Source organism: Pelophylax lessonae (assembly GCF_965119305.1).
Source record: "Pelophylax lessonae genome assembly, chromosome: 1".
NCBI lineage: Eukaryota > Metazoa > Chordata > Amphibia > Anura > Ranidae > Pelophylax > Pelophylax lessonae.
The window spans coordinates 450956547-450980922 of record NC_138768.1 but is presented as its reverse complement, the minus strand read 5'-3'; the positions used below and the strand labels follow the sequence as shown (position 1 = coordinate 450980922).

The 24376-nt window shown below is 45.6% G+C and overlaps 1 protein-coding gene across 7 annotated transcripts in view; it reads left to right on the top strand.

Moving 5' to 3' along the window:
- Positions 1-24376, top strand: part of GATAD2A (GATA zinc finger domain containing 2A) — a 146726-nt gene that overhangs the window by 86873 nt on the left and 35477 nt on the right. For all 7 annotated transcript variants that reach the window (XM_082268075.1, XM_082268079.1, XM_082268078.1 and 4 more), the window contains one exon: positions 19528-19772. In XM_082268075.1, the coding sequence (XP_082124201.1) occupies positions 19528-19772 (245 nt within the window). The remainder of the gene's footprint in view (positions 1-19527; positions 19773-24376) is intronic.

The following is a 24376-nucleotide window of genomic DNA, read 5'->3' as shown; positions in this document are numbered from 1 at the left end:
TGCATATTGCTATAGATATTCAATTGCACTTCAAGGTATATACATGAATAAAACAAATGCACCTGAATCTTAGCGTTCCACCATGTGTATGTTGTGGTGTGCTGCAAAAAAGGCAGATGTTCCTGCTAAAATGAAAAGATGAAAATGGAGAAAAGTAAAATGTATGCATGCGTCCACCGCATCCTACGACTGTGAAGCTGCAATATATTACATTTGTTCTTGGGTTGCAAGGAGCAGAGTGTCTTGACCCTGAAGTCCACAGGTCTTGAAGGAAACCTGGTAGCTGCTAATGCTGACCAATTCTACCATAGCAACAGTAAGACCTAGAACTGGTATCTGATTTATATTTGCCATAGCTTTTACCATGTTTTGTCTTTAGAGCAGTAGTGGTCAACTTGAGGGCCTCACATGCAGCCTCTGACACTTTCAGAGGACTGCACGATAGCAGTTGACATGCATTGCATAGAGTTAGGAAGCCCATTTTATAAGTTGTAAAGTCTGAAAATTTTGATGCTAGTTTTTTTTATTTTTTATTTTATACCGAAGAGCAAGTGGGAGTAAAATAAGCCCCATTATTGGCTTCTGTGACAATTTAAGGTGCTTCAGAATGGAAAAGAGCAAAGTTGTGAGGAAGCCTAATCCAAGAGTTGGGGAAATCAAGCCCTTGGCAACAGTCTGAAACCAGTTTCAGAAGAGCTGCACAAAGGGTTATTGGGTAATATTAGAACAGGCATTTTGAGGTTCGTGCTGTTAACAGCGCTAAAAGAATGTGGCCAACATTATATATGCGTATATTACACAACGCAGATATAGCATCAATTTCTGCAAGTTATAAAAATAACTGGACTCAAGGAATGTCCTGTTATATGATGAAGGTAATTTTACTTTTTGACAAAATATATTTCTGCAAATTAATATTTCTTGACTGAGCTTTTTCTATGGATGCTGTATTCAAAATCTCCCTGGAATTGGTACATAAATTTTACCCATGACTCAGATCTGCTATAATTGTTCCGTGTACACAAATCTTCAAGCTGTACCTTTCTTTGAGTCCGCTGCAGTGCTTCATAATAGGCAAGAAAATTAAGACAACCTTTGCCAAGATGCACTGCTGCCCCCAGGGATGGGTGTGGTAGTCATTGTGAATGCAAGTCTTCCAACAAACACATGACCCATGTTGGTTAACCCCTTCATTAGTAGGCATTGTTTAATTTTCTCCACACACAAATGAAAACAAATGGGGCAACAGATTCTGGAATTGTTTTATGATTAGGTCATTCAGGATTAATTGATATGAGAACTGAGAAGTGCTTTTAAGGAAACTTCAGGACTAGATCTGTACCAGTCTATGGGACCCTCATTGGTTAAATTATTGGCACTTTTGGAGATATGCATAGTGAGCAAGATTCTCTGGCATAATGTCATAAGAAAGAATTGAGCTTTCCGATTTGATTTGCTCAAGATTAAAGTTGACCTTACAAAGGGGATATTTTATTGATGACAGGTAACAATATGTATACTTGACTGTTCTAAAACAGATGCATATGATCTCCATCATGGTGTCATATATGCCTCGTTGGAAGGTCTCCGAAAGTGCGGTTATGCTTTAGAGCAGTGATCTCCAAACTTGGGGGCTGGATGTGGCCCTTGGCTTGCCTTTATCACTATTCCTTCTACACCAACAATTGGGCATAATTCCTGTCGTGGATACCAACAATAGGGCACTATTCCTACCACTAAACCCAACAATGGGGTGCTATTTTTCCCCACTGGCACCAAGTGCATTGCCCTATTCTTACCACTGACACTGATGATGGGGCACTATTTTTTTTCCCCTAATACCAACAGTAGAGCAAAATTTCTCCCGCAAATACCAATGATGTGGCACTCTTTAATCTCATTGATGCCATGGCATTTTCTACTCACTCTGGCCACAGTCCGGCCCTCTTAAAGTGAAGGACAGTAAACTGGCCCTTTGTTCATAAAGTTTGGAGACCCCTGCTTAAGAGGCTGGGGGGAGATGTGTGCAGAACTTGCTACTCCCAGGATTTCCTTATGAACTCGCCATAATCTCCCCCAGTAGGTTTGCTAGTACTCAGGGTATATAGAAGTAAATTGGTACTGACTTGTAATGCTGAGACCACTGATCTTGTGCTGGTAGTACTCTAGTAATGGGGACAAACTGTTAAAAACATATCAGTTCTCTTGTCTATGGGCTTTGTTGCCCTATGCAGGGGCAAAGTATTGCCCTCAGATACAGCTTGTTTTCAGCTGAGACTAATGCTGTTCAGTATGTTGGAAGTCCTGCTGGACAAACTACTTGCTGGAACAGCTGAATTGGAATTTTCCAATTTTCTGAACTGTAATATTCATGTCTTGAATTTTTGATATTGTGATTACCTTCATAAATGGTCAGTTGTTAACTTCCCCTGCCACTTCTGTTTTAGTTTCTGGTGGTGTAGAAGCTTAAATTCTTACTAGCAATATTAACTACTTGAAGACCGCGCTATAGCCCATCCACTACAGCACGGACCGGAATTCCCGGGAGGGCGTACATTGACCTCCTTTCGGCAACAAGTAGCCTGTGCACTCCCTGGCGCCCAGCTCGCTCTTTGATCGGCAAGTCCATGAGACTCTACTGCTCCAGAACGGAGATTGGGGGCGATCCTGCCCCCTTACCACGTGATCAGCTGTCAGCCAATGACAGCTGATCATGTAAAGTAAACAGCAGCCGGCGATCAGCTATTTATTTTTCTCCTCACGGTCAGTGTGAGGAGAAAAACGATCGCCGGCTTCTGTCAGAGGGACATCGGTCCCGAAGAGGAGAGGGATTATTTGTGCCAACCACCAGTGTCACTTATCAGTGCTCACCAGTGCCACCTATCAGTGCCACATCAGAAGTGTCCCCTACCAGTGCCTATCATTGCCCCTATTGGTGCCCATGAGCGCCACCTACCAGTGCAGCCTACCAGGGCCCATCAGTGCTGCCTCATCAGCACACATCATGGAAGGAGAAAAATTACCTGTTTGCAAATTTTTTATAACAAACTATAAAAACTTTTTTTTTTTTTCCCAAAATGTTTGTTCTTTTTTTTGTTCAGCAAAAAATAAACCTCAGTAGTGATTAAATACCACCAAAAGAAAGCTCTATTTGTTTGGAAAAAAAAAAAAAGATAAAATTTCATTTGGGTACAGTGTTGCATGACCGCACAATTGTCCCAGTAGGCAAGTGGTTAAAGAAACATCTGCTGAAAAACATGTTGGCTGCCTTTGCGAAACTCTTAACTAGTTTGTCTGACATGCTGAATCAATAGCCAATGAAATTGGGCCACAAATCTGTATCCAGATTAGGAGTTCTGACTTCATTAGCTCTTTGATTTAGACAGTATTGAACCAAGAGACAGCCAGGCAGCTAGCATTTTTTTTTTTTTTTTTTTAGAAGTAGGTCCGCAACAATATCCTTCAGTATTTCAGAGCATGTTTACCTATAAGAAAAATGCAATAAAAGCAAAAGGCAGGTGGGAGCATTTGTTTTCTAATGAGAGTCAAATGAGATGCATGTCTATGCAAAAATAAATTACTGAAGTGTTGTGTATATCTGTTTTTTTATGAGCTTGTCTTCAGATGTGTGTAATATAAAATGGCCATTGGCAACTTATTGTCCCTTTCTTAAGAGTGCTGCTTGCTTGGACTCTGTACTGGAATGCCAGAAGCAGCAGGCCAGCCTTGAAGGGGGGGGGGGGGGGGGGTTAGGGGGAGGCGGGTGTCAGTGTCACTGCAAGGGGTTAACGCCACTTGCAGTTCTCGTTGTCTGGAACCAGTTCAGGCCGGTTTTCCAGAAAGTGCTTTTGTGTCTCCAGCAGCATCCTGGGAAAACGAGAGGTCACGTGGGGACTTGATGTCACAACATAATACCACCTGGGGTCTGTTATCCCTTTTTCTAAACTGCAATATAAAGCTGGTCTGGAATGACAAATGTAACCCAGATCTGAGAAGAACGGTTTATTCTGTAAATGAGATGTCTTTTTCAGTCTGTGACAAAGTTTGGTGAAGAAGGTGAATGATAATATGAAAGGGTATATGTGATAAACCCTTAGATTACTAGATTTGCAGCTCATGTGCCTTAAAATCCCTGCAATACGCGCTTTGACTTTATTATTTAATTTTGTTGTGCAATTCAACCTAAACAATCAAATCTGCTAACAATCGAAAGGGCATTATTTCCCTTCTGATCAAATAGGGCTCAATTTTGGTTGAATTTGATTTAAACTGAGTCAATCAGCCAGGGTAGAAGAATGTTAATCCTTTTGCATTGATTGGCAGCACTGAGATGCTTTCTCTGTGAATTTGATCATATTTCAATCAAATTATGAGATTGCTTGGAGAAAATAGAGATGCAATCGTTCATTTACAATTGTCTCCCAACAATTGATCATAATCCTTTTCCCTTCTTGTGGGTCTCATATTGACTAAATGGGTTGTCGACTATAGCTCAAAAATTCCTAATGGAAGAGATAGCTTGGAAAAGAAACCATTCATTTATCGAAGCATATATTACCGTAATTATTAGGGTACTGCAATTCTGCAAGTTATTTTAAATCTGACTTTTTTTTTTTCTTTTAAAACTGTATGTATGTATGTATATAGATGTGTGTGTGTGTGTGTGTATGTATGTATATATGTGTATGTATGTATGTGTGTGTGTATATATATATATATATATGTATATATATATATATATGTGTATATATATATATATATATATATATATATATATATATATATATATATATATATATATATATATATATATATATATATATATATATATATATAATGTATATGTGTGGTGTTGATTAAAACGTGCACTAGATGGGCAACAATGAGACTACCTCCAAAACAGAAATGGCTTTACAGGTAAAGGCAACTGACTTTTTTTTTTTTTTTTTCCCCCTACTCATCTTTTATGACAGTTTTTCACTAGTTTTGCATTTGGCTAGGGTCAGTGTCACTACTGGTAGCATGAGGCAATATCCAACTCCTCCAGGATGGCACATCAATACGTGCCACTGCCAGGTTGCTGTGTCTCCCAGCACAGTCTCGAGCATGGAGGAGATTCCGGGAGACAGGCAGTTACTCTAGGAGAGCTGGACAGGGCCTTAACCATGAACTCCATTAGTAGGACCAGTATCTGCTTTTTTTTTTTTTTTTTTTTTTTTTTTTTTGCAAGGAGGTTTAGGTTGGGCACTGCCAGAGCCCTACAAAATGACCTCCAGTAGGCAAATGGTGTGATTGTCTCTGACTAAACAATCAAAAACAGACTTCGTGAGGGTGACCTGCAGGCCCAGTGTCCTCTAGTGGGCCCTGTGCTCACTGCCCGGCAGTGTGGAGCACGATTGCTATTGAACACCAGAATTAGTAGGTCTGCAACTGGCGCCCTGAGCTCTTCACAGATGAGAGCACAGAGCAGGTTCATCCTGAGCAGCACGTGACAGACGCGAAAGAGTCTGGCGAAGCCATTAGACCCTTATGCTGCCTGTAAAATTGTTCGGCATTAGCGCTTTGGTGGGTCAGTGATGGTCTGGGGAGGCATATCCATGGAGGGACGCACAAACCTCTACAGGCTAGACAAAGGCACCCTGATAGCCATTAGGTATCAGGATGAAATCCTTGGACCCATGGTCAGACCCTTCGCTGAAGCAGTGGTCCTGGGTTCCTCCTGGTGCACGACAATGCCCGGCCGACAATGCCCGGCCTCATGTGGCGAGGGTATGCCGTCAGTTCCTGGAGGATGAAGAAATTGATACCACTGAATGGCCCCACGCTCACCTGACCTAAATCCAACAGAACACATCTAAGACATTGTTTCGGTCTCCGATGCCACAAGGTTGCACCTTAGTCTGTTCAGGAGCTCAGCGATGCCCTAGTCCAGAATCTGGGAGGAAATGTCCTAGGAACCCACCCTTCGTCTCATTGGGACCATGCCCTGATGTTGTCAGGCATGCATACAAGCACGTGGGGGCCATACAAACTACCTAGTGCCATTTTTGATTTGCTGCAATGAAATTTCAGCAAAGTGAACTAGCCTGCTGCATAATTTTTTTCACTTTGATTCTCGGGGCGTCTTTGAATTCAGCCCTCTGTAGGTTATTCATTTTTAATCCTTTCATTCTGAACACATTACCCAGTTCAAATCAGTATAGATATCCAGCATGATATTTTTCTTCATTGAGATTTGATGTGTTTTCGAAGTGTTCCTTCTTTTTTTTTTTTTTTTTTTTTTTTTTTTTTTTTTTTTTGAGCAGCGTATATACACTACCGTTCAAAAGTTTGGGGTCACCCAGACAATTTTATGTTTACTATGAAAAGTCACACTTTTATTCATCAAATGAGTTGCAAAATGAATAGAAAATATAGTCAAGATATTAACTAGGTTAAAAAATAAAAAATTGTCCTTCAAACTTTGCTTTCATCAAAGAATTCTCCATTTGCAGCAATTATAGTCTTGCAGACCACTGGCATTTCTAGCTGCCAATTTGTTGAGGTAATCTGAAGAAATTTCACCCCACGCTTCCTGAAGCACCTCCCACAAGTTGGATTGGCTTGATGGGCACTTCTTACTAGGGATGCACCGAAATTATCGGCCGAAAATGAGCCTATCTCCTTTCGGCCGATAATGGGTTAACAGTTTAATATGGCCGCCGTGAGGAAGGAGGAGGGCGCAGCGCAGGTTTTAAAAGTCCCGCCTCTGGCCGGCCGCCCGCCTCTCAATGACGTCCCTACTACTATGATCTGTGCATTATGAATGGACATACCAGGCGGGAGGGCGGGGCGAGCGGCCACTAATAGATAGAACTATGTGAATTATCCCTGTCAGCTCAGTGGGACTGTGACTGTGTGTGAATGAGATCTGATCTGACCTGACACCGGGCGGGGGGAGCGGCCGCTAATAGTTGTAACTATGTGAGCCTTTCACTTCCTTGTCAGCGGAGATACATGCCTGACAAGGAAGTGAAAGGCTCGCAGTTACAGCTAATAGCGGCCGCTCCCCCCGCCCGGTGTCAGGTCAGATCAGATCTCATTCACACACAGTCACAGTCCCGCTGAGCTGACAGGAATAATTCACATAGTTCTATCTATTAGCGGCCGCTCGCCCCGCCCGGACTGTCAGGGAATTGAAGAGAAGTGAAGCTCACATACTGACAGCTATTAGCAGCCGCTCGCCCGCCCGGTGTGTCAGTTCATTCATGGACAGATCGTAGTAGAAGTGACATCACCGGGAGGCGGCCGGCCAGAGGCGGGACTTTTGATTAATGGACACAGTGACTGGAGGAGTGAGTAGGAGAGGGACGCTGAGCCTAAGCTAAGGGGGGGGGGGGGGAGGGGGGATAGCTGAGGCAGCTTACCATTGGTATTTGTATTAATTATGCAGCATGAGGGGGTTAATGTATTGTCACTGCTGCATTAGTGACCGACCAGTGGTAGTTAATTAACCCCTTTGTGCTGCATTAGTGCAACCAGTGTTAATTAACACTGATACTGGTTGCACTAATGCAGCACAAAGGGGTTAATTAACTGCCACTGGTCGGTCAATAATGCATCAGTGACCAGCAGTGACAATACATTAACCCCCTCATGCTGCATAATACAAATACCATTGGTAATTAAATTAACTTTTCTCTATCGCTCATTGACAGACGTAGTCCTCGGTGATACAGCACCTTCGGGTTATGTTGCCTCCACAGGAGCAGGACTAGACAGGAAATTAAAATGCTCTGGCCACACCCTAGGGGCAGTCCCAGAGGGTATATCCTCTCTCTCTCTCTCTCTCTCTGCCTCAGCAAATCAGTTATTTTCTGTCTAGTTAGGAGTAAGGACCTAGATACCTTGCTGGGATCTTCGGTCCTGGCAAGATTTTTTTCTTAAAAAGATTTTTTTAGACAGCTTTTTTCTCCAGTGTTCCTGTGAGATCTTCAAGCAAGAAAGCTGAACTGGGCGACGGGCTGGATGTTGAGATCCGGTGGTCACCCCAGTTCAGCCTACGAGCGCGTGCAGGCCATAGCTCCGCGCTGGGTCGGCCGCGACAAAGTCCCATTAAGGGACTGACCCCGCGAGTTAAACGTCTCGCTGAAACGCCAAAGACCATGAGTCACGGCGTCCATATCGGTCGACAGCCCTCCCGCCTCGGTGGAGAGGGGTACTGTCAGGAGTTGGTGCCCGCCTGGTTCCGGTATGGTGAGTAGTATGTTCCCCCTTTTCCCCTGACGGGTCTTGTGGTGAACGCGGGCCCCTCTCTGTATGGTAAGATAGAGTCCCCCTCTATCCTATAACATGGCACAGATCCCCCTACTTTGAGTGTGATTTTATGTGCAAAAAGCTAGGAGGCTTGGTTTGGGAGCTAACAATCTAATTGTATACATGTTTAAAAGATTGTAATCAGTGGCAGTCTGGGAATCTTACTGTGATAAGAATAAGGTACCTACCAGTCAGAAGCCACGGACATGTAGACTGCCTTCCTAGTCAAATCTCCAGCTATAGCAGGCCTTCCGAAGGCCATGAGGTCCGCCAGGGCCGGTACCGCCAACCACGCCAAAAATCCCCATGCAGAGATAGTGTTGTGTGCCCTGCAGCACACCGCTATTCGGTACAGGCCGCCGCCATTTTTTTTGCTGGATTGCACGAGCCGCCATTTTGGCGTAGCCTCGTGTCTCCAGCATGGGGGCGGCCATGTTTGAGGTGATCCAAACACCTCGTGGAGCTAGGGGAGGCGCCGGAAGGCGTGCAGAGGGGCGGAGCCGCCTCCTTTCTTCCTGGGCAGCCAGCCAAAAGACTTCCTGTTTGTCAAGACAGCGCTGTAACCTATTGCAGTTAAACTCTGAGCATCAAGTGGTGAGCCTGGGGGTCTATCTCTCTCTCTTTCTCTCTCTCGATCGATAGGGATCCCTAGCAGGTAACACTAAGGGGCTTTTGTGGCGCTGGGGGTCTGTGAAAAAAAAAAAAAAACGGGACCCGCCGGTGCACAGAGTGTAGAGGCATTTACAGCAATTTTGGAGTCTATGGTGGCTCGGGTGGAGGCGGCCTGTCGGGGACGAGGGTCAAGGAAGCGACCCCCGCCTACCCCTATATTATCTGACACCTCTGACTCAGATTCAGAGATGGTCACTGCAGTTGCAGGTCCCTCTGCAAGGGCTGTTACCTCAGGTAAAGCTCCCTCAGACAGTGAGGAGGACGTTTCTTCTCCCGCTATAATTCAGGAAGAAGCATTGGTGGACGCACTAGTTGTGGCAGTGCAGGAAACCTTAAAACTTGAGGCTTTACCGGCAGAAGCAACTGATACAGAGATTCCTTTTGGTACTAACAAGCCCATCAAAACGGTGAAGGTTTTTCCTGTACCCAAGTGTTTTGGTAATAAGATTAAAGGAGAATGGGAGCATTCTAAACGTACCTTTACTATTTCCAAGCGTATTGCTAGACGCTATCCGTTTGAGGAATCCATCATTAAGAAATGGACGGTACCACCAGTGGTGGATCCACCTATTTCCAGGCTGAATAAAGCCACGGTTATTCCAGTGGAGGACACTTCGTCCTTTAAGGATCCGGTGGATCGAAAGATGGAAGCAGAGTCCCGCACCATCTTCTCTCTGATAGGGTCAGCATTTAGACCAGTAATTGTTATTGGTCTAGTTTCCCAGACACTTACGGAATGGGCGAGATTGGTACGCCAAGACCTTAGGGGAAAAGATATTCCCCAGGAAACATCTGATTTGATGGAACAGATTATACAAGGGCTACAGTTTATCTGTGACGCAGCCTTGGACACTACTCCCCTATTAGGGCATGCATCTATGTCAGCGGTAATCCTCAGACGTGTGCTGTGGTTAAAATGCTGGTCAGCTGACCTAGGTTCCAAAAAGACCTTGACGAATCTCCCCTTTCAGGGGAATCGTCTATTTGGGGCCACCCTAGATGAAATCATTAAGGATGCCACTGGGGGCAAGAGCACTTTTTTGCCACAGGCTGCTAAAGCTAAGGGACCTCGCAACAAGCGAGGACCTTTCTTTACCGCCCATAAAGGGTTCGCGCGCCCGGCTGGAACAAGCGGGAAAGGCAAGACTCCTCCAGGAGGGTTCAAGAAAGGCTGGTCGGACAAACGGAGGACCAACTCAGCCAAACCCGAAGCAAAGGAGTACACAGCCTGAAGGTGCGCCCCCACCCGGTTTGAGGGTGGGGGGACGTTTTCACCGGTATTCAGGACATTAGATCGAGCATCAACTACTACTACCGGTGCGATTCTTCCCTTCCAACATTTAAGTACTACAGGGAGCGGTAGTCACCGTTCCCTGAATAGATCTTTTCCTTTACCTTTTCCTAAGATTAGTCTCAATTCCCCACAGGAATCGGATCTGGTTGACCAGACAGGCCAAGAAGCCTCTAGCCGGGTGACTTCGGTCCCTGAGGTTCAACCAGAAAAGATCACCCTTCCTGATAGCAATCAGGTATCTGATAAATGTGTGGGAACAGAAAACGACCAGACTTTCTCGGATGGTCGGGGCCAGATAGCTCTAGGGACGCCTGGTTCAGATCCAGTCAGCACCAGTGGTCCTAGAAATTCTAGGCTGGCCTCGTCAAGCCGGCCTGGCCGACTTGGACAGGCTAGTCGCAGACGTTCCGTGGGAACTTCGTCTCAGGGAGTGTCTGTGGTCTCAAGGACCAATTTACCATCGTGCTTTACAGTCGCTGGTTTTAATGGCCTGGCCATTGAGACCCAAGTACTGAAGGACAGAGGTTTGTCAGCTTCAGTCATTCCTACCCTTATTAAAGCAAGGAAAGCGACTTCCAGCAAGGTCTATTATCACACATGGAAGACTTGTATTGCGTGGTGCGAATCTTTAGGATTTCCTCCACGTACCTATTCGGTGACTCGAATATTGGCTTTTTTGCAACAAGGGGTTGAGCAGAAGCTAGCCTTGAGCACCATCAAGGGTCAAGTTTCAGCATTAGCAATCTTCTTTCAGAAACCTTTAGCTACCAAGTCCTTGGTGCGGAATTTCATCCAGGGGGTGCGGCACCTGGCTCCACCAGTCCGCGCGCCCTTACCGCCCTGGGATCTTAATTTGGTTTTGTCGGTTCTACAGAAACCTCCCTTTGAAAACATCAGGGAGATTCCCTTGTTTACTTTATCCCAGGAAGGTGGCCTTCTTGGTGGCTATCACTTCTGCTCGCAGGGTGTCCGAACTGGCTGCATTATCATGCCAGTCCCCATACCTAGTGATTCATAGGGATAAGGTAGTACTTCATCCTAAGCCATCCTTTCTTCCTAAGGTGGTTTCAGATTTTCATCTGAATGAAGATATTGTACTACCTTCCTTGTGTCCTCAGCCCAAGCATCATCGGGAACATGCGTTGCATTCCTTGGATGTGGTTCGGGCAATCAGAGTATACCTGAAAGCTACGGAATCATTCCGTAAGACGGATTCACTTTTTGTGATCACGGATGGCCCCAGAAAGGGTTTGCCTGCATCTGCCGCGACCATTGCCAAATGGATTAGACAGACGGTGGTACAGGCTTATTCTATTAAGGGTCAGAGTCCTCCGTTCCCTGTTAGGGCGCACTCCACTCGAGCGCTCAGTACTTCCTGGGCCTTTCGCCATCAGGCGTCAGTGGTCCAGGTATGTAAGGCGGCCACCTGGTCGTCGGTACATACCTTTACAAAATTCTATAAAATTGATGTGACGGCATCGGCGGATGCCTCATTTGGCCGCAAGGTTTTGCAGGCCGCAATTTGAGGAGACCGGTGGTCTACCTCGAGAGTTTTTTTCTGTTTGAAAAATTTCTTTTTTGTTGAGTCTCATCATTAAGGATGAGCATTGTAAACTTCTAGTTGGCACCGGTTGGGCCTTCTAGATTGGGATTTGATTTCCATTTTCCCACCCCTCATTTGTGATACTGCTCTGGGACGTCCCGAAGGTGCTGTATCACCGAGGACTACGTCTGTCAATGAGCGATAGAGAAAAATGGATTTTTGTAAAATCTTACCGTAAAATCCTTTTCTCTTAGCTCATTGACAGACGTAGTCCCCGCCCCTCTGTTTTGGAGTTGGGTTGGGTTAAAATCTCTAAAGACTGCTTTTTGACATAACTGATTTGCTGAGGCAGAGAGAGAGAGGATATACCCTCTGGGACTGCCCCTAGGGTGTGGCCAGAGCATTTTAATTTCCTGTCTAGTCCTTCTCCTGTGGAGGCAACATAACCCGAAGGTGCTGTATCACCGAGGACTACGTCTGTCAATGAGCTAAGAGAAAAGGATTTTACGGTAAGATTTTACAAAAATCCATTTTTCTCTAACGCTCATTGACAGACGTAGTCCTCGGTGATACACCACCTTCGGGTTATGTTGCCTCCACAGGAGCAGGACTAGACAGGAAATTAAAAAGCTCTGGCCACACCCTAGGGGCAGTCCCAGAGGGTATATCCTCTCTCTCTCTGCCTCAGCAAATCAGTTATTTTCTGTCTAGTCAGGAGTAAGGACCTAGATACCTTGCTGGGATCTTCGGTCCTGGCAGGAATTTTTTCTTAAAAAGATTTTTTAGACAGCTTTTTTCTCCAGTGTTCCTGTGAGATCTTCAAGCAAGAAAGCTGAACTGGGCGACGGGCTGGATGTTGAGATCCGGTGGTCACCCCAGTTCAGCCTACGAGCGCGTGCAGGCCATAGCTCCGCGCTGGGTCGGCCGCGACAAAGTCCCATTAAAGGACTGACCCCGCGAGTTAAACGTCTCGCTGAAACGCCAAAGACCATGAGTCACGGCGTCCATATCGGTCGACAGCCCTCCCGCCTCGGTGGAGAGGGGTACTGTCAGGAGTTGGTGCCCGCCTGGTTCCGGTATGGTGAGTAGTATGTTCCCCCTTTTCCCCTGACGGGTCTTGTGGTGAACGCGGGCCCCTCTCTGTATGGTAAGATAGAGTCCCTCTCTATCCTATAAATGACACAGATCCTCCTCCTTTGAGTGTGATTTTATGTGCAAAAAGCCAGGAGGCTTGGTTTGGGAGCTAACAATCTAATTGTATACATGTTAAAAAGATTATAATCTGTGGCATTCTGGGAATCTTACGGTGATAAGAATAAGCTACCTACCAGTCAGAAGCCACGGACATGTAGACTGCCTTCCTAATCAGATCTCCAGCTATTAGCAGGCCTCCCGAATGGCCATGCGGTCCGCCAGGGCCGGTACCGCCAACCACGCCAAATCCCCATGCAGAGAGAGTGTTGTGTGCCCTGCAGCACACCGCTATTCAGTACAGGCTGCCGCCATTTTTTTTGCTGGATCGCACGAGCCGCCATTTTGGCGTAGCCTCGTGTCTCCAGCATGGGGGTGGCCATGTTTGAGGTGATCCAAACACCTCGTGGAGCTAGGGGAGGCGCCGGAAGGCGTGCAGAGGGGCGGAGCCGCCTCCTTTCTTCCTGGGCAGCCAGCCAAAAGACTTCCTGTTTGTCAAGACGGCGCTGTAACCTGTTGCAGTTAAACTCTGAGCATCAAGTGGTGAGCCTGGGGGTCTATCTCTCTCTCTCTCTCTCTCTCGATCGATAGGGATCCCTAGCAGGTAACACTAAGGGGCTTTTTGTGGCGCTGGGGGTCTGAAAAAAAAAAAAAAAAGTTTTTTATTTTTGAATTATATTATCCAGGAAGTGACTGGAATTATCATGGACCCTGCCACACATATTCCCCCACCTGTTTCCCTCGAGGGGGCCACGGGACCCGCCGGTGCACAGAGTGTAGAGTCATTTACAGCAATTTTGGAGTCTATGGTGGCTCGGGTGGAGGCGGCCTGTCAGGGACGGGGGTCAAGGAAGCGACCCCCGCCTACCCCTATATTATCTGACACCTCTGACTCTGATTCAGAGATGGTCACTGCAGTTGCAGGTTCCTCTGCAAAGGCTGTTATCCCAGGTAAAGCCCCCTCAGACAGTGAGGAGGACGCTTCTTCTCCTGCTATAATTCAGGAAGAAGCATTGGTGGACGCACTAGTTGTGGCAGTGCAGGAAACCTTAAAACTTGAGGCTTTACCGGCAGAGGCAACTGAAACAGAGATTCCTTTTGGTACTAATAAGCCCATCAAAACGGTGAAGGTTTTTCCTGTACCCAAATGTTTCGGTAATCAGATTAAAGGAGAATGGGAGCATTCTAAATGTACCTTTTACTATTTCCAAGCGTATTGCTAGACGCTATCCGTTTGAGGAATCCATCATTAAGAAATGGACGGTACCACCAGTGGTGGATCCACCTATTTCCAGGCTGAATAAAGCCACGGTTATCCCAGTGGAGGACACTTCGTCCTTTAAGGATCCGGTGGATCGAAAGATGGAAGCAGAGTCCCGCACCATCTTCTCTCTGATAGGGTCAGCATTTAGACCAGTAATTGTTATTGGTCTAGTTTCCCAGACACTTACGGAATGGGCGAGAATGGTACGCCAAGACCTTAGGGGAAAAGATATTCCCCAGGAGACCTCTGATTTGATGGAACAGATTATACAAGGGCTACAGTTTATCTGTGACGCAGCCTTGGACACTACTCCCTTATTAGGGCATGCATCTATGTCAGGGGTGATCCTCAGACGTGTGCTGTGGTTAAAATGCTGGTCAGCTGACCTAGGTTCCAAAAAGACCTTGACAAATCTCCCTTTTCAGGGGAATCGTCTATTTGGGGCCAACCTAGATGAAATCATCAAGGATGCCACTGGGGGCAAGAGCACTTTTTTGCCACAGGCTGCTAAAACTAAGGGACCTCGCAACAAGCGAGGACCTTTCTTTACCGCCCATAAAGGGCGCCCGGCTGGTACTAGCGGGAAAGGCAAGACTCCTCCAGGAGGGTTCAAGAAGGGCTGGTCGGACAAGCAGAGGACCAACCCAGCCAAACCCGAAGCAAAGGAGTACACAGCCTGAAGGTGCGCCCCCACCCGGTTTCAGGGTGGGGGGACGTTTTCACCGGTATTCAGGACATTAGATCGAGCTTCAACCACTACTACCGGTGCGATTCTTCCCTTCCAACATTTAAGTACTACAGGAAGCGGTAGTTACCGTTCCCTGAATAGATCTTTTCCTTTACCTTTTCCTAAGATTAGTCCCTATACCTCACAGGAATCGGATCTGGTTGACCAGATAGGCCAAGTAGCCTCTAGTCGGGTGACTTCGGTCCCTGAGGTTCAACCAGAAAAGATCACCCTTCCTGATAACAATCAGGTATCTGATAAATGTGTGGGAACAGAAAACGACCAGACTTTCTCGGATGGTCGGGGCCAGATACCTCTAGGGACGCCTGGTTCAGATTCTATCAGCGCCAGTGGTCCTAGAAATTCTAGGCTGGCCTCCTCAAGCCGGCCTGGCCGACTTGGACATGCTAGTCGCGGACGTTCCGTGGGAACTTCGTCTCAGGGAGTTTCTGTGGTCTCAAGGACCAATTTACCATCATGCTTTACAGTCGCTGGGTTTAATGGCCTGGCCATTGAGACCCAAGTACTGAAGGACAGAGGTTTGTCTACTTCAGTCATTCCTACCCTTTATTAAAGCAAGGAAAGCGACTTCCAGCAAGGTCTATTATCACACATGGAAGACTTATATTGCGTGGTGCGAATCTTTAGGATTTCCTCCACGTACCTATTCGGTAACTCGAATATTGGCCTTTTTGCAACAAGGGGTTGAGCAGAAGCTAGCCTTGAGCACCATCAAGGGTCAAGTTTCAGCATTAGCAATCTTCTTTCAGAAACCTTTAGCTACCAAGTCCTTGGTGCGGAATTTCATCCAGGGGGTGCGGCACCTGGCTCCTCCAGTCCGCGCGCCCTTACCGCCCTGGGATCTTAATTTGGTTTTGTCGGTTCTACAGAAACCTCCCTTTGAAAAGATCAGGGAGATTCCCTTGCTTACTTTATCCCAGAAGGTGGCCTTCTTGGTGGCTATTACTTCTGCTCGCAGGGTGTCAGAACTGGCTGCATTATCATGCCAGTCCCCATACCTAGTGATTCATAGGGATAAGGTAGTACTTCATCCTAAGCCATCTTTTCTTCCTAAGGTGGTTTCAGATTTTCATCTGAATGAAGATATTGTACTACCTTCCTTGTGTCCTCAGCCCAAGCATCATCGGGAACATGCGTTGCATTCCTTAGATGTGGTTCGGGCAATCAGGGTATACCTGAAAGCTACGGAATCATTCCGTAAGACGGATTCACTTTTTGTGATCACGGATGGCCCCAGAAAGGGTTTGCCTGCATCTGCTGCGACCATTGCCAAATGGATTAGACAAACGGCGGTACAGGCTTATTCTATTAAGGGTCAGAGTCCTCCGTTCCCTGTTAGGGCGCACTCCACTCGAGCGCTCAGTACTTCCTGGGCCTTTCGCCATCAGGCGTCAGTGGTCCAGGTATGTAAGGCGGCCACCTGGTCGTCGGTACATACCTTTACAAAATTCTATAAAATTGATGTGACGGCATCGGCGGATGCCTCATTTGGCCGCAAGGTTTTGCAGGCCGCAATTTGAGGAGACCGGTGGTCTACCTCGAGGGTTTTTTTCTGTTTGGAAGAAAAAAAAAAAAAATTTTCTCTTTTTTGTTGAGTCTCATCATTAAGGATGACCATTGTAAACTTCTAGTTGGCACCGGTTGGGCCTTCTAGATTGGGATTTGATTTCCATTTTCCCACCCCTCATTTGTGATACTGCTCTGGGACGTCCCGAAGGTGGTGTATCACCGAGGACTACGTCTGTCAATGAGCGCTAGAGAAAAATGGATTTTTGTAAAATCTTACCGTAAAATCCTTTTCTCTTAGCTCATTGACAGACTTAGTCCCCGCCCCTCTGTTTTTGAGTTGGGTTGGGTTAAAATCTCTAAAGACTGCTTTTTGACATAACTGATTTGCTGAGGCAGAGAGAGAGAGGATATACCCTCTGGGACTGCCCCTAGGGTGTGGCCAGAGCTTTTTAATTTCCTGTCTAGTCCTGCTCCTGTGGAGGCAACATAACCCGAAGGTGGTGTATCACCGAGGACTACGTCTGTCAATGAGCTAAGAGAAAAGGATTTTACGGTAAGATTTTACAAAAATCCATTTATTGCCAACCCATCACAGTACATATACTGTGACAGGGTGGCAGCGACAGGTGTACGTTGCTGCCTGTTTTTTGGTGTATGCCCCTGTTCCATCTATTTTAAATTTTTTTGGGGGAAAAAGTAATTTTCGGTTTCGGCCCAAAATTTTCATTTCGGTGCATCCCTACTTCTTACGTACCATACGGTCAAGCTGCTCCCACAACAGCTCAATAGGGTTGAAAACTGGTCACTGCGCTGGCCACTCCATTACAGACAGAATACCAGCAGACTGCTTCTTCTCTAACCACTTTACCACCGGAGGATTTTCCTGCTAAAAGACCAGGGGGTTTTTTGCGATTTTTTTTTTTTTTTTTTTTTTTTTTTTTTTTTTTTTTTTTTTTTTTTTTTTGCGGTACTGCGACATTGCGGCGGACAGATCGGACCCTTGACTGACATTTTTGACACTTTGGGGGGTACCAGTGACCATTACTGCAGTAATCAGTGCTATATATATGCACTGTTACTGCAAAAATGACACTGGCAGGGAAGGGGTTAACTGTATTGGACAGGGAGGGGTTAAGTGTGTCCTAGGGGCGTGCTTCTAACTGTAGTGGGACATTGCTATTGGTGTAAAAACAAAGATCAACGGTTCTACATAGTAGAACCGTCTGATCTTCATTTTTACACAGGGAGAGCTGACAGGCGGCTTGTTTACATAAGCCGCTCTGTCTTTCTCCCGCTGTACCGGCAATCGTAGTGTGACCGGCGGACATCGGGTCCGCCAGTCACACTCCCGCACTCCTCCGTGAACGAGCCGGGCGCGCGCGCGCTCGCCCGCTATTGGCTCTAGAAGGAGTGACAGGCAAGCGACGTAGACCTACGTCACTCTGCCTGGCCGGGGCCGACTGCCGCAGTAAATATACTGTGAGCAGTCGGCAAGTGGTTAAATGGTTCTTGCATAGTTTGGAGGTGTGCTTTGGGTCATTGTCCTGTTGTAGGAGGAAATTTACTCCAGTCAAGCGCTGTCCACAGGGTATGGCATGGCGTTGCAAAATGGAGTGATAGCCTTCCTTATTCAAAATCCCTTCTACCTAGTACAAATTTCTTACTTTAGCAGCCCCAGACCATCACATTACCTCCACCATGCTTGACAGATGACTTCCGGCACTCCAGCATCTGTTCACTTGTTCTGCGTCTCACAAATATTCTGTGTGATCCAAACACCTCAAACTTAGATTTGTCTGTCCATAACACTTTTTTCCAATCTTCCTCTGTCAAATGTCTGTGTTCTTTTGCCCATCTTAATATTTTCCTTTTTATTGGCCAGTCTCAGATATGGCTTTTTCTTTGCCACTCTGCCTAGAAGGCCAGCATCCCAGAGTTGCCTCTTCACTGTGGATGTTGAGACTGGCGTTTTGCGGGTACCGTTTAATGAAGAAGCCAGTTGAGGATCCGTGAGGCTTATATTTCTCAAACTAGAGGCTCTAATGTACTTGTCCTCTTGCTTAGTTTTGCATCAGGGCCTCCCACTTCTCTTTCTATTCTGGTTAGAGCCCGTTTGTGCTGTTCTCTGAAGGGAGTAGTAGGAAATAGTTGTAGGAAATCTTCAGTGTCTTGGCAATTTCTCACATGGAATAGCCTTCATTTCTCAGAATAGACTGTCGAGTTTCAGAAGAAAGTTCTCTTTTCCTGGCCAGTTTGAGAGTATAATCGAACCCACAAATGCTGATGCTCCAGATATTCAACTAGCTCAAAGGAAGGCCAGTTTTATAGCTTCTCTAATCAGCACAACAGTTTTTCAGCTGTGCTAACATAATTGTTTTAATCTTTTAATTCCATTAGCTAACACAATATACCATTAGAACAGAGGAGTGATGGTTGCTGGAAATGGGCCTTTGTATACCTATGTAGATATTCCATTAAATAGCTAGAATAGCCATTTACCACATTAAAAATGTCTAGACTGTATTTCTGATTCATTAATTCATTGTGATCATCTTTGAAAAAAAAGTGCTTTTCTTTCAAAAATAAGGACATTTCTAAGTGACCCCAAAACTTTGAATGGTAGTGTAATATGTGTGTGTGTGAAAAATTATATATATTTAAAGCACACTCACCCATTCATCAATGTATCGGTGATTCATTGTATTGAGAAATCACTTTGCAAAACACCACCCTAGCATTTCAAGCCATGGCTTTCTTGAGTAAGGGCAGATGATTCATGTAGCATTTAATTCCTGGAGTCCATCTGCCTTTAGCTCATACATGCTGACAAGTGGACATGTTTGCCTGAGAGCCCCTTTTCCAGACGAGAAAAAAGTTATTCTCCTGGGATTTATAACATCATTATAGCCTAAGTCAGAAACCAGCAACGTATGAATGATTTTTGCCAAAAATGATCTCATAATTCAAGTGTCTGTGTTGTAGTAATTCATATGTATGTTATTTATTTGCAGACCATTATGGCAGATGAAACCTGCCGGACACGTAGCCAGAAAAGGGCTTTGGAACGAGAGGTGACACAAAATGACATTGACAATAAGAAAATCAAACTGGAGAAAGGACTTATAGATGGGGATCTTATGATTAAAACGGAGTCTGGCAAAGTTCCTGGCCTGCTGAAAAGTGGGGAGGTGAAAGCAACTATAAAAGTGGAGGTACCAACGGGAGACGAACCAATGGATATGAGCACCTCAAAAAGGTATGCCTGGAACACTGTAGATATCAGTTTATGTAGTCTGCTGTGACCAGAGTGACCTGTTACCATGTTCTGGAAGCTTTTTTTTAGTTCTATTCAGTTAAAGTTTATGTTTAATTGTATACCTTTTGTTGTAAGCTGGGAAAACAACCTTTTTGGGATTACAGATGTTCGTTCCTATAATGCATACATTTTACAAGTAAAGGGTGAACAGGTTATTTTAGCGGGCAAAGTTTAAACCCTAGCTTTATATCAAAGACTTGTTGCTTGCACATGGGAAGAGTAACCTCTAAAATAGTTTGTGTATATGTATTAAAATGCTTGTAACTATGCCTGATTCGGCAATCCAGGGCAACATTTTGCTCTAATTTTACTAAGCATAACTTAACCCAGGGCTTGACAAATTTTCCTGAAATCTAACAACCAAGCTTTGTTTAATAAAATGGATACTAAATTTACACATAAATACAACTAGAACCCCCACTCTCCTCTATAGCGAAATTGGATGAAAACACTCTTTCCATCCGATGCCATCTGATCCGATCCACGGGATGGATAGAAAATAGAACCACCATCCGTCTGCTTTTGGCGGACAGGATCAGATGGTGGCAGATTACTGCTCCATAGAGGAGAATGAAGGGTCTGATCAGGTCTGCCTGAAAAACTGACAGGCGGACCTGATCAGACAGCCCGTGTGAAAGGGGCCTTCGGCTGTGGCATGGCGATGAGGGGAAAAAAAAAAAATTATATATATATATATATATATATATATATATATATATATATATATATATATATATATATATATATATATATATATATATATATATATATATATATATATATATATATATATAAATTTTATTGGGGGAAAAACATTTTTTTTAATAATAATTAAAAAAAAAAAAAAGAAGAAAATATATTTTTTTTTTTTACATTTAAAAAATAAATTAATAACCACACTCCCTGTCAAAGGCAACTAACTGGACAGGGAGATGGTAATGCATTGAGAACAAACAGGCAGTGGAAACAGTCCTTACAACAGTCATTACTCCTGGCCACCACAAGAAGGAGCCAGTTCCCCATTGGAAGCCTCTCTCATCTCTAGTAGGCCGAAAAGCCGGGGCCTCAATTTTTGGACGGCACGGAAGTCCGTGCAAAAATGACAGGACACCTTCTGCAGGGCACCCCAGGCGCCAGGTCGCTAATTCTAGTCGCAAATGCGACCTGGCGCCCGGGTTTGTCGAGCCCTGACTTAACCACTTCGCATCCAGGCTAATTCTGACATTTCTGTCCTGCATGTAAAAATGCCAATTTCTTTGTTGATTGACTGACACAGCTCCCCATCTTCCTGGTTACATGGGTTATACTGCCCCCTAAGGGAATTGAACATTAGCAGAAAAGAACTTGACTACGCCTATGGGGCAGTCATGGGGTGTACTCCCACTCTGTGCTATAGGTACTTTTCTGCCTAGTCTGGAGAAGGACTTGGCTCCTTTCTGGGATCTCTGGTACTGGCAATTTTTTCTTTTTAAATTGAATTTTTTTCCCTCCTTTTTGATTATTTTGATCTGTGAGATCTACAATTTAAGTGCCGGACTGGGCGATGGACTGAATAATCTAGATCCAGAGGGTCCCCCAGTCTGGCCAGCGAGCGCGTGTAGGCCACCGCGACATAGCCCCACTGGACGGGGGCTGGCATGCGAGTGAAAAAGTCACGCGAGGGCGCATCCGAACTGGCTTTGGCCTGAGTCACAGCATTACCTCCTGGCCGACAGCACCCACAATACGATGGAGCGGCGCCCACCCTGTTTCTTGTTTGGTAAGTAGCTGTGAGTCTGTGGGGTTCTCTCTCCCTCTCTGCTATTGCAGTGGTAGTGATCTGTGCTGGGCCTTGTGGTGCCGCCGGCGCAGTGGGGTGTTCCTTGCAGTGTTCTACATCTTTTTTTTTTTTTTTTTTTTTGTGTGTTCCCCTCTCCATTCATGGAGTCTCTGGAACATATTTCACCAACTGATCCCCCCTCTCAGAGGCTGTCGGGACCTCCGGGGCCCAACAACTGACTGCACTGATGGCGTTTCTGGAGTCCAAGGTAGATTTGGTCCTGGGCAAACAGTCTAGCAAAAAGCTTCCCCCGCCTTCACCTGCTTCCTCTGTCTCATCCGATCCAGTATCTGGTCGGACGCCGCGTTTGCGAGTTACCCTTCAAGATCTGCGTCCACGCACCCTGCATGCTCATAGTTTGGATGATTCTTGTGCTGCTATAGCCACGCATGAAAAGGTGCTAGTGGATGCGCTGATTGTATCAGTGCGGGAAACCTTAAAGATGGAGGATGCGACTAACGCAGCATCGGAGGCGCGGATCACCTTTTGGCACCCATAGGTCCTCCAAAGCGGCAAAGGTGTTCCCCTTTCCTGCCGCCTTTGACAATATTATCACAGAACTCTGGGGGTTGCCTCAAATGCACCTTTGCAATCCCTAAGCGTTTTGCAATGCGGTACCCCTATGAGGATTCCCTCCTTAAAAAATGGACGATTCGTCCTGTAGTGGACTCCTCGGTTTCCAGGTTGATTAAAGCCACCGTAATCCCAGTTGAGTCCCTGGTCTTTTCAGATCCAGCTGATAGGTGGTTGGAGTACCTGGACTCAGTGGTGTACGGCACTTAGGCCGGTATTTTCTATTGCCCTGGTGTCTCAAGCTATGACAGAATGGGCAAAACTTTGACGCCAGGACCTGGAGGGGGAAACCGCTCCTCCCCCACTTTTGTGGCGCTGGCAGGTCAGTTGGTCCAAGGGCTACAGTTTCTGTGACTCTTTGGATGCAGCACCCTTGATTTCTAGACTGTCATCGTGGTGGTCCTGTGGAGTATTATCTGGCTGAAATGCTGGTCTGCAGACCAGGCTTCTGAGAGGGCCTTACCCAATCTTCCGTTTTTGGGGGATCGCCAGTTTTGATGACATCAAAGGCCTCCACTGGGGGAAAGAGTGTGATTTCAAGGATGCCTACCTACACATTTCAATAAGTGTCGGCCATCAGCGCTTCCTCCATTTTGCCGTGGGTGAGGAGCATTAGCCATTTGTAGCGTTACCCTTTGGTCTTGCCTCCGCTCCTCGGGTTTTCACAAAAGTATCAGCCCCGGTCCTAGCATTGCTGCGTCAGCGGGGGATAGCGGTACTGGGGTATCTGGATGATCTGCTTTTGCGAGCAGAGTCTTTGACTGCTCTGTTGGACAACTTGAAGATTACTCTGCGAACTCTGAGGATTCAGAAGCTTCGGAAGTCTGCTCTGATACCGTCCACAAGATGTTTGGAGCAGCCTACTTGCCGAGTTCCTTCACAAACTATGCGCAAGTGTACCTAGAAGAAATGATGCTGTTTTGAAGGAAGAAAGGGTCACGTTAAATATGGATTTGATTAGGATATCTCTTCTGTTCAATTACTTTTCATTTTGTTCATTGTTTTAAAAAAATAAAAATAAACCATTAACTCTTCTATTTCTGAAAGAATTCTTAGCCAATAACCTTTTTATACACCTGCCTAAAACTTTTGCACAGTACTGCACATCAGGATGCAGCCTGAAGTTGACCCCAGAGTCACTGGAGTAGTGGAAGATTTCCTCCAGCAGGTGAGCTAAATCTTATGGCTGGATAGTAGATGGGAGCACTTCTGTGCCTGTCGGTTAAAACCACCATGTAGTGGAAGGTGCAGTGACTCCTGACAGGTATGAAATTGCTGGATACTCCGGAAAACAGTGCAGAGGTTACAGTAGAATCATGTTTCTGGGGTGGATCTCTTTTGTCAGGCTTTAAGGTAAATTGAGGTAACCACAATCTAAAGTCTCTGGTCAGACTTCACTAAAATCACCTTCCAGGACAGACCATTATGAAAGCATAGTTCACCTTTACCAAAATTGCGCATTTCGGGGTCTTGTCTCCTTGAGAAAGGGGATACGTTGCCCAAATGCGCATCGTCGTGGCAACCCAAGAAGTGTGATCAAGGCCATTCTACATACCGTGACAATGCTCTGTGAGCTCCATTGAGGAGCAGACCCCAGCTGGGTGTGCATGTGTTTCTATCCTGTGGCTGTTTGCAGTGAGAGAGAGGGCCTGTAATAAAACACATTGTATCCCTAGCCAGGATTCTTCTGTGATTTATGTGGGATGTTTAACGGTGCACACCTGATCTGGTTATTGTAAAATGCATTTGATTTATCTTTTAATTGAATAAAGTGTGTTACCGCGCTAGTTGTGCACTTCCTTTTTGTTCTCATGTCTTGAAGCTTGTGTATCCCCTGGTGAGGAATGCCAGGGAGAGCTGCAGATCAACTAACTTGAGGACATATATCAGTGTTATTTGAAGCTAATTATAAGGAGACTTCAGCGCTAGAAGTAGAAAAACAATGATTTTTTTCTTTGTGGACTGTGCCTTTTATTGTTGGGTGTGTGTGTGTGTGCGTAAAAGTAACATTTGTTCACCTGTCTTTCTGCTGGCGAGATGGCTTATCACATCTTGTGTAGTCATTGCTACAGAAGTAAGTGAACATCCCTCCCCAACTAAAATCCTGACCAGAATTTGTAACCTTCAGCACGGTTATCAAAAAGTCAGACTT